The 16,161-nt window shown below is 35.3% G+C and overlaps 1 protein-coding gene across 3 annotated transcripts in view; it reads left to right on the top strand.

Annotated features, from left to right (window-relative positions):
• LOC150104375 (procathepsin L-like) overlaps positions 1 to 16,161 on the top strand; it is a 144,674-nt gene that overhangs the window by 57,680 nt on the left and 70,833 nt on the right. For all 3 annotated transcript variants that reach the window (XM_090396335.1, XM_090396337.1, XM_090396336.1), the window contains exon 3: positions 11,091 to 11,230. In XM_090396335.1, the coding sequence (XP_090252461.1) occupies positions 11,091 to 11,230 (140 nt within the window). The remainder of the gene's footprint in view (positions 1 to 11,090; positions 11,231 to 16,161) is intronic.

Raw genomic sequence — 16,161 nt, 5'->3', positions numbered from 1 at the left:
GGTAGCTTGCTCCACCTTTGCAACGAGTTGCCCTGGTGTCGTACCACCTTATCCTAGTCCTGAAGATACTTTCAGGCGCAAACTTTGTTTGCTCACACGTGGATAAAGGATTAAACTAATTTTATTATATTATATTGTATGTAACTCACCAGAAAATAATGCTCAGCTTGAGATTAACACAGTTATAATTTTTAATAGAGAAACTAAGCAGCATTGTAGAAAACAAATTACTGGAAGAACAAAATGGCTTCCGAAAAGGCCGATCCTGCATAGATCCAATTTTTACTTTAAAATTATTAATAGAAAAGAGAAGAGAATTTCAAAAAGAAACACATGTGGCATTTATTGATTATGAAAAAGCTTTTGACAAAATTAGTCGACAAAAATTGTTTAAAATATTAACCAATTTAAACATACCAAACCAACTTTTACAATCTATTCAAGAAATATATACAGGAAATAAAATAGCAGTTAAATTAGAACACACCTCAGAATGGAAAGGTATATCATGAGGAGTACGACAAGGATGTACCCTCTCACCTCTGCTTTTCAATATATATATATATAAATGAAATATTAACAATCTGGAAACAGCATAACCCATTTGGTATACAAATGACCCCCAAATGAAGATAGATATACTACTATTTGCAGATGATCAAATAGTATTAGCTACATCAGAAGATGACTTACAAAGATCATTAAAATCATTAAATGATATCTCAAAGCAATATAATATGACAATATTCAAAGAAAAAACAAAAATAATGGCATTCAAAGGAGAAAACCCAATAAGAAGTAAAATAGTGATAGATAATAAAATACTAGAACAAGTAAACACTTTCAGATACTTGGGATGTGATCTATCATACGAAGAAGAAAAAGACATAGACACTAAAATATCAAACTTTGTCAAAGTAAATGGCATAATAAACAGTATATTTAAGCCATCCCTGGTACAAAAACACACTAGAATCAGACTATATAATGTCTTGTCAAAACCAACTGTACTATACGGAAGCGAAACATGGACCATGAAAAGGAAAGATGAAAAACGAATTCAAACAGCAGAAATGAAGTTCCTCAGAAAAACAGCTGGATATACCAAGTGGGACCACAAAACAAATGAAGAAATCTTACAATCCCTAAAAATCAAACCAGTTAATTACTACATAAGACAGTATAAACAAAAATGGCTAGAACATTTAAATCGAATGGACAACAGCAGACTACCAAAAATATTATACAGATACAAAATAAGTGGAAAAAGAAGAATCGGAAAACCAAGAAAGAGATGGCATGAGACCGGAACAGGCCACATGGCCTATAGTCCATGTTAGGAAGAAGAAGAAGAAGAAGATAATTTTTAATGCGATTTCCTGTCAAAAAACGAAGCGAATTTTTAACAATAAACACTTTATACGGTAAACAATTGATGTAAATGATTGTAAAGGGTATTTTCCCTAATATAAATTCGCTTCTTATAACTACATGCGTGATACGATCAGATGCAAATTTAACGAAGATAAAATTTGGTATTTAAGTTGCATGGTGAAAAATATATAAAAAGATAAAGGGTTACTGCAATTTGTAGACGGTGTTATGTCGAAACCACGTCAAACAAGGGTTACTAGAATTTGTAGACCGCATTATATACGAAGGCTACCTGTATTTGAATAGCTTCTTTGGACAGCCTTTTACAATCTTTCTTTCTGGTTGCTTTACTTGGTCTTTTGCATTTTCTATTACCTCCAATAGTTCTTCCAATTCCCTTCTTGTCCTCTCCAAACTTTAGTTTCTTTCCAACTACTTCAAATGCTTCATTTACATAATTTAAATCAAATTTGATACTGTCCTTTTGTTTCCTTTTGGCCATTAATTTCAATTTTCAGTTTGTACTAGGTAGTGTTTTTGCTGCTTTATAGTGCTGCTCTACCTTCTGCTGATGCAATATCTGATTTTTGTATTCACTATTAGGTGAAATTCATGTATAAAATCTTGTTGGAATTAAATGTTTGCAATAAAGAAGTTGTTTTCAACATAAAACTCCAACATCCTTTCTCCTGCTTCATTTCTTAGTTAGTGCTAATACTACTTATTGCAGTCTACTGTAAAATTCTTCTATCTCATCTTCACTTGCATCTGTAGTGGGTGCATACACTCATGAGTGTACATATACAGGATATGCCTTTATTCTGAATAGGTTTATTCTGTCAGACACTGGTTTATAACTCAAAGTGGCTACTACAGCAGAAATACTATCAACAAAATTCCTCACAAGAATCCACCTAAAAGTAATCTAGATTACGATAAAACTGCACCCATCCATACATTTAAGCAGTGGTTTTCAAGCAATGAGATGTGCTCTTTCCCCCCCCCCCCCCCCAAAAAAAAGAGGAAGAGATGCAAAACAATGGGTAATATTTCTTTTTTTTTCAAATACTTTCACTATTAGTAATATACTAAGTTAGAAATTTAAAAGTTATAATTTTTAAATATCTCTGTGGCATTTCGCTATTAGTTTGGATTATTATTACGTGACACTCCAGGGAGTCCAGACTCATCAAGGGAGGGCGCCCATTTTACAGCTCTCCATCTCAACCACTCAATCCAGCAACCACAACTACCCTGCGCCATCTACCATTCATCACCATTAGTATTTCCACAGATAATTGCAAATGTCCATGCCCATGGCCAGTTCGAACCCACAGCCTTTTGGCTGGAGAGCGGATGTGCTAGCCACTCGGCCAACCAGTCGGCAAGTAAAGCATATGCGATGGCCGGGATCTAACCTGGGTCAACTGCTTGAAACCTGAAGAAGTTGTAAGAAAAGCTTAGTTTTACTAGTACAAAATATAATGCTAAGAAAACTATAGGTCAGTATTGTTATATAAAAATTGTATGTGTGCTATGGGGATTCAAGAATATTTTTTACAAAAAAAAAAGACATTCTTTAAACAGTTTGAAAACCACTGCATTTAAATGGATATCAGATAAAATAAACAGAATACTACACAAATACAATATTAATGCCTTCTTTAAACTTCCTACATTAATCATCATCATCAAATTCCTGCCATGTACCCTCAAGGGGTGTACAGGATATGACAGTACTACATGAAAAATTTACATCATTACTAACTTCCTATCTACAATTTTCCTCCAAATCAGTCTGTTACTTGTCAAGACTCCAACATTATCAGATCTTATATTTCTATCGTCTAACACACTTTGTAACGTATCAATCCACCTATATCTTGGTCTTCTTCTGGGTCGTTTTCCTGCCAACTTGGCAGAGAACACTTGTTTTGCTAATCTTTCCTCTCCCATTCTATTTAAGTGACCATACCACCTGAGATTAGCTCTGCTAATGCATTCCTGGATGCTGACAATGTCAAGTTCTTTCCTAATATCCTCATTTTTAATATGATATTGCCATTGATGCCATCTGTTCACGCCTCTAATCTTTCTCAGGACTCTCATATCTGCGGTCTCTAGTCTTTGGTCAAGTGTTTTACTTCTGACCCAGCTCTCAGATCCATAAGTTAAAACTGGTTTGAACACTGTCTTGTATACAGCTAATTTAGTGTTCCGACTAATTCTCTCTTATTCCATATGAATTTATTCAATTGACTTCCCACCATACCAGCTTTGCTGATTCTGTTGTCTATTTCTATATTTAATTTACCATCTTCAGTAAAAATCGTGCCTAAGTAACTGAAATGTTTTACTTGTTCCACAGGTTCTCCATTCACAACACAGTTGACATTTTCAATGATTCTGTCTATTTTCATTGTCTTTGTCTTTTTATTGCTGACCTTCATGCCATATCTATTACAACAGCTATTCAATTTAGTCAGAGAATCTTGCAGACTTTTAGCGTATTTATTTAGAAGTATAACATCATCCGCATAAAGCAAAGACCTGATATTAACATCTCCAATTTTGATATCAGGTTTAATACCACTTTCCTTCATAATGTGATCCATATAGATAATGAATAACAGAGGGAATAATGTACATCCTTGCCTCACACCAGATTTAATATTAAACCATCTTCCTGTACTTCCTTCAATTCTAACTGCTGACTCACAACTCAAATAAAGACTAAGTATTGCTTGATATAATGCCCCATTGACACCATATAACTGCAGCATATTGAATAGCTTCTCTCTTGGCACCTTGTCATATGCCTTTTCCAAATCAACAAAACTTAAATACAGATCTTTGTTATATTCCCATGCTTTCTCGACTATTTGTCATAAAGTGAAGATCTGATCCTGACAGCCTCTATTTGGCCTGAATCCAGCTTGTTCTTCACCAAGCTTTTCTTCCACAATTCTTCTCAACCGTTTCTCAAGTATACTTGCATAGATCTTGCCAGGAACACTCAGTAGGGAAATACCTCTGTAATTCTCACATTCAGTTTTATTTCCCTTTTTATATATGGGTACTATGAGAGCTCTACTCCAATCATCGGGAATTTGTCCCTCAGTCCAGGCTTCCTGAACTATGCAGTGCAGCCACTGTAACACTTTTATACCACCATACTTCAGCATTTCTGGTCGAATATCATCTACTCCTGCTGCCTTTCCACATTTCAAGCCTTTGATGGCTTTTTCTACTTCTAGTATGGATATGTATTCCTGACTGCATGCCTGGTCAGTGTTTTTTATCACTGACCAGGTGTCATCACTGCTTGTTTCATTTAGCAGTTTTTCAAAGTAATTACTCCATACTTCAAGGATATCTTTTTCTCCTGTTTTCATGTCACCTTTATCATCTCTAACTCCTTTTACAGCACTCTTTCCTCCATTCCTAAGCTTCTTCAACAACCTGCAGAATATTTTGCCACCTTCTTGATATTTATTTTCTATATTCTTGCCAAAGTCCTCCCATGACTTTTGTTTAGCTAGTTTTACACACTGTTTAGCTTTCTTACATTTGTCTCTGTATTCTGTAAGAGTAAAAGCTGACTTATTTGCCAGGAACTTTTGATATGCTTTCTTCTTTTCCTTCACTGCTTCTTTAACTTCCTGTGTCCACCAGGGAGTTCTGATTTTTTTATCCTTGCACACAACCTCACCACATGCCTCTCTGGCAGAATCAATGTTTTCTTCAGAGTTTGCCACTGAATCTCCAAGGTTTGATTCCTGTTCTCAAACTCTTTCATTTTCTTTTCAATAATCTTTCTGTATTTTAGTCTGCAGTTCACATCTGAGAGCTGCTCAACTTTTATTTCTGCATTAAAGGAAGTTTAAATTTGGAAGTTTATGCAAATCCTGGTGATCCCCATTCACCCATGGAGTGTGTGTACCATGTTCAGTGCACCTGTAATGTGCTTTATATAAATGAAAACTGGATGTATGTATGATTTCTGTTAATAACTATGATAAATCTGACCTTTCTGATCTTGCCTTGGATACTGTAAAATCTCTCACGAGAAATTTTATTGATTAAATTTTCAAGATCGATTTTAGAGGTTTCTGAGCATATAGAAAATAGAGATTATAAATTATAAGAGAAATGTTATGCTTCTACTGTTAAAATGTATAATCTAATGAATATTGAAGTATATATAAAACAGAATGTAAAGGATTAACCTGGATTATAGTGATGACAAAGTAAAAACAAAAGTTCACAAGGTCATGCGAATGTAGAAATTTGTTCCCAAGAATGGAGGGAGCCAAAGTGATGTCATTGCCCTCGCGGGTAATCCTGGAAACTGCATCAGAAGAGCAAAGGATTAGCGACAATATAAAAGGGCTCTCGGTTTTTTTCGTCTCCAGATTTTGGTTCCAGGTACGTGACCCCAGGTGCAAGGGGGGGGAGAAGAGGAGAGGCCGTTATTTCGATGTATTTCGGATGGATGTAAGGACATGCTGTGAGAGCATGGTTACCCGTTAGAAATTGCAGTGACTTCGGCAGCTCCATTCCAGTTTCCCGATGGAGAATCAATTTAAGCTTTCCTGGAAAACTTCTACAGCAGAACCACCAGAATCATTCAGGCAACAGCCAATACTCTGGAAGAAATAATGTCAAGCTAAACTAACTGAGGCTTGTCCAAGTTGATTGAACTATGTTTATAAAAGTCAATGTAATCAATCAGCTAACACCTTTTTATTCCCGTATACGTGGGAGTAGGCGAGGCCATTTAGCCCTATCTAAATTTTGGAGACTGAGTGGGCAGTTCAATCTCCACTGGTACCAATCAGAGATAGATGGCCAAAGGCTATACACAGTGAAGAGTGACGGCTCAAATGTGCCTCCATCTCGTGGTCCCTAACCCTAACACATCATCATCAAATTCCTGCCATATACCCTCAAGGGGTGTACAGGATATGACAGTACTACATGAAAAAAATTACATCATTACTAACTTCCTATCTACAATTTTCCTCCAAATCAGTCTGTTACTTATCAAGGCTTCAACATTATCAGATCTTATATTTCTATCATCTGAGGCACTTTGTACCGTATCAATCCACCTATATCTTGGTCTTCCTCTGGGTCGTTTTCCTCCTAACCTGGCAGAGAACACTTGTTTTGCTAATCTTTCTTCGCCCATTCTGTTTAAGTGACCATACCACCTGAGATTAGCTCTGCTAACGCATTCTTGGATGTTGATAATGTAAGTTCTAATATCCTCGTTTTTAATATGATATTGCCATTGATGCCATCTGTTCACGCCTATAATCTTTCTCAGGACTCTCATATCTGCGGTCTCTAGTCTTTGGTCAAGTGTTTTACTTCTGACCCAGCTCTCAGATCCATAAGTTAAAACTGGTTTGAACACTGTCTTGTATATAGCTAATTTAGTGTTCCGACTAATTTCTCTCTTATTCCATATGAATTTATTCAATTGACTTCCTACCATACCAGCTTTGCTGATTCTGTTGTCTATTTCTATATTTAATTTACCATCTTCACTAAAAATCGTGATTAAGTAGCTGAAATGTTTCACTTGTTCCACAGGTTCTCCATTCACAACACAGTTGACATTTTCAATGATTCTGTCTATTTTCATTGTCTTTGTCTTTTTATTGCTGACCTTCATGCCATATCTATTACAACAGCTATTCAATTTAGTCAGAGAATCTTGCAGACTTGTAGCGGATTTATTTAGAAGTATAACATCATCCGCATAAAGCAAAGAGCTGACATTAACATCTCCAATTTTGATATCATGTTTAATACCACTTTCCTTCATAATGTGATCCATATAGATAATGAATAACAGAGGGGATAATGTACATCCTTGTCTCACACCAGATTTAACATTAACCCATCTTCCTGTACTTCCTTCAATTCTAACTGCTGACTTACAACTCAAATAAAGACTACGTATTGCTTGATATAATGCCCCATTGACACCATATAACTGTAGTGTATTGAATAGCTTCTCTCTTGGCACCTTGTCATATGCCTTTTCCAAATCGACAAAACTTAAATACAGATCTCTGTTATATTCCCATGCTTTCTCGACTATTTGTCGTAAAGTGAAAATCTGATCCTGACAGCCTCTATTTGGCCTGAATCCAGCTTGTTCTTCACAAAGCTTTTCTTCCACAATTCTTCTCAACCGTTTCTCAAGTATATTTGCATAGATCTTGCCAGGAACACTCAGTAGGGAAATACCTCTATAATTCTCATATTCAGTTTTATTTCCCTTTTTATATATGGGTACTATGAGAGCTCTACTCCAATCATCGGGTATTCGTCCCTGTGTCCAGGCTTTCTGAACTATGCAGTGCAGCCACTGTAAGACTCTTATACCACCATACTTCAGCATTTCTGGTCGAATATCATCTACTCCTGCTGCCTTTCCACATTTTAAGCCTTTGATGGCTTTTTCTACTTCAACTATGGATATGTATTCCTGACTGCATGCCTGGTCAGTGTTTTTTATCACTGACCAGGTGTCATCACTGCTTGTTTCATTTAGCAGTTTTTCAAAGTAATTACTCCATACTTCAAGGATATCTTTTACTTCCGTTTTCATGTCACCTTTATCATCTCTAACTCCTTTTACAGCACTCTTTCCTCCATTCCTAAGCTTCTTCAACAACCTGCAGAATATTTTGCCACCTTCTTGATATTTATTTTCTATATTCTTGCCAAAGTTCCTCCCATGACTTTTGTTTAGCTAGTTTTACACAGTGTTTAGCATTTTTGCATTTGTCTCTGTATTATCTAAGAGAACAAGTTGACTTATTTGCCAGGAACTTTTGATATGCTTTCTTCTTTTCCTTCACTTCCTGTTTAACTTCCTGTGTCCACCAGGGAGTTCTGATTTTTTTTATCCTTGCAGACAACCTCACCACATGCCTCTCTAGCAGAATCAGTCAATGTTTCCTTCAGAGTTTGCCACTGAATCTAAAAGGTTTGATTCCTGTTCTTAAACTCTTTCATTTTTTCTTCAATAATCTTTGTGTATTTTAGTCTACAATTCACATCTGAGAGCTGCTCAACTTTTATTCGCTTTAAAACTTTCTTACATTTTATTCTTTTCAGTATGAAATTCAATTTTATCCTGCTCAAGACTAAATAGTGATCACTTCCAATTTCAAATCCTCTGTACACTCTGGTTTCCTGCACCAGCGAGTAAACATCACTATCAACAATAACATAGTCAATGAGACTTTTCTTATTCCTTGCCTCTTCTCTCCATGTGAATTTGTGCACATTTTTATGTTGGAACATGGTGTTAGTAATAACCAGTCCATGTCCTGAGCAGAAATCCAACAGATATTTGCCATTATTATTAGCTTTGCTCTTTTCTCCAAATTTTCCTAAAATATTTCTGTATGACTCCCAATCATTTCCTACTCTGCTATTTAGATCCCCTAACAAGGACCAACTTTTCCTTTTTCATTGTGTCAGTTGCTTTTTCTAAAGCTTCAAAAAATTCCTCCACTTCTACCTTAGTAGAGCTTTCTGTGGGACCATAGGCACAAATAAGTCTCATTGTCCAGTTCCCCATTCTCGTATTTGCCCACATTACTCTACTCGAGACTGGCTGCCATTCAAGAAGATTAGCCTCGTATTTTGTGTTGAATACTATGGCTACTCCTTCTTTTCCTTGATTTTCATTGCCTGAATATAACATTTTGTATTTATTGCTCAGAAAGATCTCACCAGTTTTTGTCTTTTTTGTTTCAGTCACTCCTATTATGTGGATCTGGTACTTATCTAATTCCTCAGCTAGCTCCATTTCTTTGCCATTCAGGCTTCTTATGCTGATAGTACCGATCTTTAACTCTGCTGATGTTGAGTTGGGGTTTGTTTTCAGATTTGTTCCAGTAGCTGACTTTTCGCTGTTCGCCCTGGCGAAAACCACGGGGGCCCTGTTTAACCTGGCGACGCCCCAGCCGGCATGAAATTTTGTCATGTCGTACCATCATTTTTTATTTTGGTTTAACCAATAAGAATACAATTTGGTCGGCTAAATCCCAAATTGCCAGCCCATCCTCGTTCGTTCAGTATCCAGGTAGATACCCAACAGGGTGCACCACGAGAAGGTGAGGATTGGACATTTGGTCAGAAGCCCTGGTCGGTTCTCCGCATTCCTTTAAAGGCTATGTGGAGGTCTCCTCTCAGTTATATAACTTTGACCCTTAAGCACCCCAACCCTAACACAATATATTTTTAATGTCTGAAAATAATGTGGGTTCTACTGTCGATTTTCTTGAGTTTACAGGAGAAAAAACCCGAGTTTTAGGGAGGAAAAATCCGCTTGCCAGTGCCAGAGATCAACTAACTCGGGAACCGGTTGAAAAAAGGCTAAGAAAAATTTCCTCTAGTCGCCGACTAGACTCGAAACCAAGTCTTCCTTCGTGCGGCCAAGCGCTGCGGTGTGCAAACACCACATCCACTGAGCTACACAGCTCAAGTCAGTGTAAGTAAGCCCAATTTTGTTATTGTGTTAAAGGCTTACAACTGAGATTTAGATGTGTACTTACAGGAAATTGTTAGTATTTATTTAGTTAATAAGTTGCAGTAATGAAAGGGAAAACAAATATTAACTTATATGTATGTAATGAACGAAGTTTAGCTAAGTGTAACATAAGAAGCATCTACATATCTAAATTAGATATCTAAGCATTGTGACAGGGTTAACTAAGTGTTCTGTGTATAATGTTCAGTCGCATATTTTGCTACTGTGTATGTAATAGGTCTTATGAGAGTTAATATCTCCTATTTGTTTGCACATTGTACTATTTTTCTAGGTTAAAATAAAATGTTTTGTTTGTGTAACTATCTTGCCTAATCTGTTTGCCAATGCACTGTCTTAAAAAAAAAAATTAGCGAGCTTGTTTAATTAAGAATTGTCACGGCTAACGATAAAGGATTGTGTATATTAAATTTGATCTTGCATATGTTCCATATGTAAATTTTCAAGCTATATATATTATTTAGAATGGTGCAGTCGTTAAACAAATAAATTTTTCTAAATTGCATAGTTTGAGAGTTGGCAACCTGTTTATCGTGGATAAATTAATAACAAAGGTCGTTCATTAGCATTGTAGACATAAAGAAGATTATAAATGATTAATAGCGAGGTCTATATTAAGCAGATTAATAGTTTTATTTGAGTAAAGTAGAATAAATAAGTTAGGCCTAAAGTGTACATGCAAAAGGAATAAAAGGGGCAGTTGATAGCAATATAAAGTGTTGATAATAGAATAAATTTACAATGCAGCAGCCGAAATATAATATTTACAATACTATACACAGAATTGATTGGAAAGATATCTGTTCATTGCATCACACTAAAACCTGCTATGAGTGCAGATTTGAAGAAGCCTGAAATTCGAATCAACCACCCCGATCTCAACAATAATAACGGTTTAAAAATCTCAAGAATGTAAATGGCACTTATTTGACCCACTTAACCTTTTGTTCTAATACGTTATTATAATTAGGACTGGGGTGTGCCAGGATTCTAGCCATAATATATTAATAATCCACAACACTTATTTTAAATACTGAACCACCACTATTGGTTTCATATCAGATGACAGATTAGCAATTCCTTGGTATTGAATTTTCAATTTTGCATTACAAAATCATTTTTAATTGTATTTTAGGAAAGACTTATGATTTATCAGAAGAGTACTTTCGTATGAAAGTTTTCATGGAAAATAAGTATAAGATAGAGAAACACAACAAACAGTATGAGAATGGAAATATATCTTACAAACTAGAGATGAACAAATATGGTGACATGGTAAGTTTTTTTTATAATATATGAATAGTTCTAGAGCAGTGTTTCCCAAAGTGTAGTACACATTCCCAGGGATATGTGCAGGATGTTTGGGGGCATATACCATGAAGCATTTTTATATAAAAGACCTGCACTTTTTTTGCTGCAAAGTGCAGATCTTTTTTATAATTTATTTTTCATAACTAAAAAATCTAAGGGAATTTAAACAAGATGTATCTCTTTGAATGTGTTGACTGACCTCCATTAGGATCAGATCTGGTTGAAAGCATGATCGTGTTCCATGTTGCTCAAGCTGTTTTGCATTAACAATTTAAATCAAATAGTTTGAACTATTTAGTTGCCATTCTTCACTAAATTTCATTTGTTTCATAAAACTTTTCATTATTGAAAATTTAAATTTTAGCATTTTTGTTTCTACTGTATTCATATTTGATTTATATAACAAAAAAAATTGTTTCACATATTTGTAATTTATTATAACACAAATGTTATAATACATTTATAATTATTAGTGTATGAATGAAATATGATTAACTTCTCCCAATTGCTTTTGTCTGGTGGGGGGGGGGGGTATACATGGATATTGAAAGTTTGAAAAACACTAGTCTAGAGAGAGAAAAAATAAAATTCATATCGCTTTTATTGGTACTAGTAATGATGTGTCGGCCTGGCTGGCCGAGTGGTTAGCATATCCGCTTCCCAGCCAATAGGCTGTGGTTTCGAATCCCATGTATACTAATCATCACAGGTGGTTAAACTTAATATTGTAATTTTGTTAAATGCATTTGTGATAAATTGTCTGCTACTTCTCCCTGGAGCAAAGGCTGGGTACAGTGGCAGTACTTGCCTCTGGTTGTGCTGATCTGAGGTTTGGCTTGGTTTTCAGGTGGAGTTTGACAGATTCCAGACAGTGATCCTTTTGGACAATGATTAGTTGTCAGCTACTTGAGACATTGATCCCTTCTGCAATGCTTTCTACATATATTCAGCTTTGAAATAAGGTAGCCTCCATAGCGCAATTGGAAGAATACTGGAACATTGCGCCCTTCGATTGGAAAAGACCTGGATTTGATTCTCATCTGATGAAGGGACTCCTTATATGGACTTTGTTAGTTGAAGGTGAGTTAGCCGATCTCATAAGTTGGTAGCAGGGTTTTTTCTCCCTGAAACTTGGGTTTTTCAACCCGCATACAGACAAAAAATACTGTTGTTTGTGAGGATGGGTGATAGATGGCATTGATGGTAGTAGTGTCGTAGTTGGAGAATTAGGTAGTAGGATGAAATGTATTTAGCAAAGTAGATTAGTGTGCCCTCCCACGATGAGTCTTTGGTGGACTCCTTGGAGCTGTCATGTATAATTATAATAATTACATGATGCCTCCAGGAAGTCCAAGGGACTCATTGAGGGAGGGCACTTACTCTACAACTCTATCTCCACCAACTACAATGAACCGCAGCTATCATCATCTACACCAACACCATCTACCGCCCACTACCACCATTAGTATTTTCACAGACAATCACAAACATCCATGCCCACAGCAGGATTCGACACAGCCTTTTGGCTGGAGAACAGTTACGCTAAACACTTGACCAACCAGACTGGCATTCTCAGTTCTTCTGAATTCTCAGCCTCTGTCTTTGCTTAGTGCAAACCTGCTCAGAACTCAGCTTGATTTTTCCAAGTGTCTCTTCTCAGGGTATGATTGCATAAATCTAACCTGGTGGTGGGATATGAATTCACAGCTTAGTTGGTTAGTGAGGGGAATACATTATGTTAGCCAACCAGACGGTCAAAAATACAGAAATATTTTTGAAGATACATAAAGGATTTCTTCTGGACATGAACTAATCATTGCACTGTATGTTATTTATCAGTCATACATAAACTTGTTACAACTTAGTTACATGTAGATTCACATGGGTAGGTAACACTCACATAAGACGACATGACATTTCCCTAGAAGAAAATCTCACAATTTGGATAATTAGTTTGTATGAAATCGGTTTTCAATGATAAGTAATCAAAAAGGGCAGCATTGTTGTCAGAGTTAGGAGAGAGCTATGAAGGCTATAAAGTGAGGTAAGGAAATGAGCCAGAGCAGATTGAAAAGTGGGGATTCCAGGTTGGATAGCCTTTGGTAAGAGATGTCATATTTTACAAAAGCACAATGTTTTTTGTGTAGAATGCATCATGCAGGATATAGCTGGGACAGTTGAGGTGGTTGTTGAGGATGCCAATTGGAATTATCTTAGGAAAAGATCATCAGGTTAATGAAAATTGGGTGTTAAGCAAGGTGGTTGACTTGGCTGGGAGAAGCTTTATATTGCACAATCACCAGCCCATAATGCCCGAACTTGACTTTGTCACACCACTTTCTGTACTCCACTGCTAACTGCCTGCTTACCGGCGAAATATAGACTGTATTATTGCTCCATATAGTCCTGTTTTATACACCATATAATTGAAACAGCTTTTCTCCTTGCATATGCTTTTTTTCAGATCTACAAAACTTAAATAACAATGCTTGTTATTTCTGAATTCTCTAGCCTATGTCTTTACTTAGTGCAAACCTGCTCAGAACTCAGCTTGATTTTTCCAAGTGCCTCTTCTCAGGGTATGATTGCATAAATCTTACCTGGAACAGTCAGAAAAATTCTTTTATAATTCCTACATTGAATAATTGTGGATGGACACAGTTCTCTCAGGTCATGAAATTCGATTTCTCACCATGAATGTTGATCATTTTGTTAGTTATCTTATCCATCCCTATGATTCATTTTGTTAATCAGATAAGAGAAGGATATGAAGGGTATTGGTAAGGATGGGTAGGTTAGACACTAGTGCAGTGGTTGGCAACCTTTTTTTCACTGCAGGCCAAAATTTGCGATTTGTACGTTCACCACTTAATTTATGGTTTACACAGGGGGAGTGGAATGATGTTAATAAAAATTAATATTTATAAACATTGTACTGAGCATTGCAGAAATACAAAACCTTTTTAAAAATGAATATGAAAAAAGTAGTAAAAAATCTGTTAAATATTATTTCGATATTGCAACCACAAACATAATATAAATACAGGTATTCCTTGCTTAACTTCGGATTTGATTAACGCGGCAAAATTAATTGCGACAATTCCTTGATATACACGGCAAGAGTTTTAATTAACGCGCCTTTAAATGTACCAAAATTCCACCAAATACGACATCATTGCTACAACCCATGGACATGGACGTCATTGCAACTTTCAAAGCCTATTTTTTTAAAAAGTCATTCTCAAAGGCAGTAGAAACAACAACAGGAGGAAACGCGATTACACTCCAAGAATTTTAGGAAAATTTTAACATTAAACACAGAGTTGAAAACATGACTCGTGGGAGCAAGTGTCTTCTAGCTGCATGAGAGCTATTTGGAAAAACCTTCTGCCAGAATGCGCTAATGACTTAGGTGGTTTTCAAAATTCTGTGAACAACATGGTTGAAGAAATAATTGCAATTGGTGAAGACCTTGGTTTGATGGTGTTGATGCAGAAGACATTAAAGAATTATTAGATTCAAATTGTAAAGATTTCAGTGACAATGATCTTCTTGAAATTGAACAGCAACATGCATATAAAGACAACAAACAAATGGAATGTGAAGATGAAGATTCCAAAGGAGATAACAATCAAAGAACTGGATGGAATATTTCACAGTTTAGAATCGCTTAAGCAGCAAGTAATGGATATGGATCCAGATGTTAACTGAAGATTTCAAATGACTCTTGATAACTTTTTTTTGATAAAATAATTGCAGTAACTAATGTAGGTACAAACATTTATTAAACATTTACTTTGCATTCATTTTTTATCTTTCCTAAAAGAGTACCAAATAAAACGAATTATTAATACAGTAATCGATCATGGACGAATTGTAATTTTTACCATTTATTATTATATTTGTTTAACGCGATTTTGATATATGCGGTAACATCGAGGGATTAATTAATCATGTTAATCGAGGGATACCTGTAATGATAAATATATGTAAACAATTATAAAAAAATATGTGTATACAAAATCAAACAATAGAGAAATGATATTTTAAGCACAATTTCATGACTTTCTTGGTTTTGTTTATCTTTGCTCAGGATATCTAATTTGGTTCATAGGGAAATTTTTTGCTTAGACTCATGACTCTAAATTGTCACACATTAGTTTTCTTCTTAGTAGATTTAAAATGCAATACATCTGAGAAAATATTTGCTTTCACATTTATGGTAAGCCAAATACAGATAAAATAACTGCTATAACCTTTTTCATTGCTATAAAATGTTGAAGAAATTGTCCAAATTGTTATAATTTGATTTTGATTTTTGGTATCTTTCTGCAACTCCTTTTGCATTTCTTTAAATTTGTTAGTCTGTATGATTGAAGCTTTAAATTCTATCAATTCTGTTTCTAAATTATCAATTCTAAAAAATGCAAAATAACGTGATGTGTGCAGCTTTAGTTTCATCAGTCCTCTGAATTAATTATAAAACTGAATATAGCACCATTCGCAGTCAGATTTTTAAATCAATTTTCAAATTCCAGTTTTATATTTTCAGTATAATCATTTAAGAATTATATATTTAAATGTTCAATTGGCTATTGACCATAGTCCATGAATTTTTTTTTTTTTTTTATACAGTGGGAAAATATTTAAACTGTTTTATTGATTAATAGCCCAAGTTTTATTAGCCAGACATCATTATCAAGTTGCAGGAAATTTTTGCCTAATTCATTTGAAAATATATTAAGTTCATCGATACAAGCTACAAATCGGCATGAAATTCTGCCTCTGGTTAACCATTGTACTTCTGAATGTAACAATAGATCACTATGTTCTTAGTCCATATCCTCTAATAAGAAAAATCATGTGTTTGAGAGCTAAACATGCTTTGATTAGCT

Source organism: Typopeltis vanoorti, chromosome 8 (genome assembly GCF_054136105.1).
Source record: "Typopeltis vanoorti isolate ZY-2024b chromosome 8, IOZ_Tvanoo_1.0, whole genome shotgun sequence".
Classification (NCBI taxonomy): domain Eukaryota; kingdom Metazoa; phylum Arthropoda; class Arachnida; order Uropygi; family Thelyphonidae; genus Typopeltis; species Typopeltis vanoorti.
Note: the sequence above shows the minus strand (reverse complement) of the source record. Positions and strands in the feature narration are given on the sequence as shown.